This window comes from Colobus angolensis, unplaced genomic scaffold (assembly GCF_000951035.1).
Source record: "Colobus angolensis palliatus isolate OR3802 unplaced genomic scaffold, Cang.pa_1.0 Scaffold32, whole genome shotgun sequence".
NCBI classification, from domain to species: domain Eukaryota; kingdom Metazoa; phylum Chordata; class Mammalia; order Primates; family Cercopithecidae; genus Colobus; species Colobus angolensis.
Window position 1 is genome coordinate 2240216 of NW_012116488.1, and position 2266 is coordinate 2242481.

The following is a 2266-nucleotide window of genomic DNA, read 5'->3' on the forward strand; positions in this document are numbered from 1 at the left end:
CCACCTCGGCCTCCCAAAGTGCTGGGATTACAGGCTTGAGCCACCACGCCCGGCCTAGTCACTTTATTTTAACAAACATTTCCTATTTCCTATGTGGCTACTCCACAGCAGATGCTATATGAATGTCTCGATGGATAATGATGAACAAGACAGATAAAGCCCTACCCTCAATAGCTCACAGTTTAGAAGAGGCAGAATGATAAGCAGCTGTCCTGAGACACAAACGCCATAACTGAAGAGGCACAGGGAGTTGTGGGTTGGCACTGAAAGGTGTGGACGGCTTCCCAGATGACGTGAAATCAAAGCACCAGAAGGTGCATCTGATCACAATGGATGTGTTGATGAGGGATATTTCAGGCAGAATAAAGAGCGTGAGAACCCATGTGAGACAGAGCATGTTTCACATAAGAAACTGAAAGACAGTATGTGGGATAGAGATGTGTAGAGGGGGCTGGGGAGATGGTCAGGGCTTGATCACAAAGGACTGTACTTGAGAAGTTTGAGTTTTCACTGTAAGAGCAATGGGAAGCCACCGAAGAGTTGTTCAAGCAGAGAAACGACCATCTTATTTGTGTTTCCTTAAAAGACCATTCTGTGTGCAGTGTAGAAAACATACATGGGAAGAAGAGGCACTAGAAACAGAGAAGAATAGGTAAGAAAGTAGTGTCGGAATCAACTATGAGATAATGATGGTCTGGCCTTGGATAGTGTAACAGGGGCACAAAAGAGTGAGCTTAAGAGATATTTAGAACACAGCAGCAAAAGGACTTGGTGACTGAGTGGGTAGTATAGGAGAGTAAGGTACCTCAGGGACATTAGTCACCTGAAACAGAAGTGAACATTCATGTTTATAGGCTTTGAACCTGCTGCACCCAAGTGATGTTTATATGAAGATACGCTTTGCTCAGCTGGGTCCTGGATCCCAGAAGAGTGCTCTGGCCGCAGGAATGGATTTGGGGCCATCAGCATACAGTTGGCTACTAGAGCTGAGAGACTGAATGTGAATGCTCTAGGGGAGGGTGTAGAGAACAAGCAAGTCAATGACAATCACTTGAGGGGAGAGCGAAGATGAGTGCCAAGTTAAGACACAGAATCTAGGAAATGTTTAGAGAAATATGGCTATGAAGGGGAAGAGAGAAAAAGCATGTGTCTGGAAGGGGAACAGGGATGGCTTTTTAGTTTAAAAAAAAAAAAGGTAGACTTGAGCATGTGTAAATGCTGCTGGTGAAAGGCAAGTAGAGAGGGAGAGTGAATAAACAAACGGAGAGAAAACAGGCATCAGACAGAGCACAGCCCCCAGAGGGAATCAGGACCCAGAGCTCAGAGCAGAAGTACCCCACTCTCCTGTAACAGGATGGAAAGAAGTGATGGATGTGGGTAGGTGAAGGTAGGTTTGAGGGCCTGGTAGAAAATGAGAGTTTCTGCCTGGTGTTTCTATTTTCTCTATGTGATACGAAACCTCATCCTATGCCAGAGTGAGGGCAGAGGCTGAGGACCTTGAAAGAGGTCTCAAACGGGCACTGCTGTTAACAGGAGAGAATGCTGATGAAAACAGCAGAAATGAATGCCGGGTGGCACTGAGGATGCTGTGGGTGCGACCATCCATTTCTGGAGGCCCCCATTTGTTTGGTTGTGTGATGACTGTCCTCCAGAGATCAACCACCAGTCACCTTAACTGAAATGTAAAATACTTTCAATAAACTTTATTTTTCTTTATTTTTAATGCTCTTTCCCATAACTTGATTAAGAGGATTCAATTATTGTGGGATTTTAAAAAATGTAAGTAAGTCTAATCTACACCTCATTTGTGTAATGACCACTGAGAGAACTGCACACATACAGACAGAGCACACACTGATAGTGAGGCACTTCTACTCACCTTGAGGTCTCGATGTACAATCCGTTTCTGATGGCAGTATTGAACTGCAGACACGATCTGAATAGGAGAGACACAGAGTCAGTCATTACTGGTGCAGATTCGTAATTAACATGAAAATAACTTTGTTAATGTTCACACATATAGAATACTCAGTAGGCACTCGAATGTCCATGTGGATTTCTAAAAACAATTTTCCTATGCCTTGAACTTTCCAGTCTGGAGAAATTCAGGGGTGAGGGCAAAAACAAACAGGTGAGGATGTTCTTCTGTTTTCCACCGTTTTAACTGAAGTCTCTTTTTGGACCCTATCCATTGACATTCCATTTATTGTGTAGTGCCAGGACCCAACAAACTGACTGGATCTGGAGGACCCTGGCTGCCCCAGGC

General features: G+C 44.4%; 1 protein-coding gene across 1 annotated transcript in view; it reads right to left on the reverse strand.

The window, feature by feature from the left end:
• MARK3 (MAP/microtubule affinity-regulating kinase 3) overlaps positions 1-2266 on the reverse strand; it is a 138121-nt gene that overhangs the window by 47493 nt on the left and 88362 nt on the right. The window contains 1 exon segment of the mRNA XM_011951424.1: positions 1880-1936. Within this exon segment, the coding sequence (XP_011806814.1) occupies positions 1880-1936 (57 nt within the window).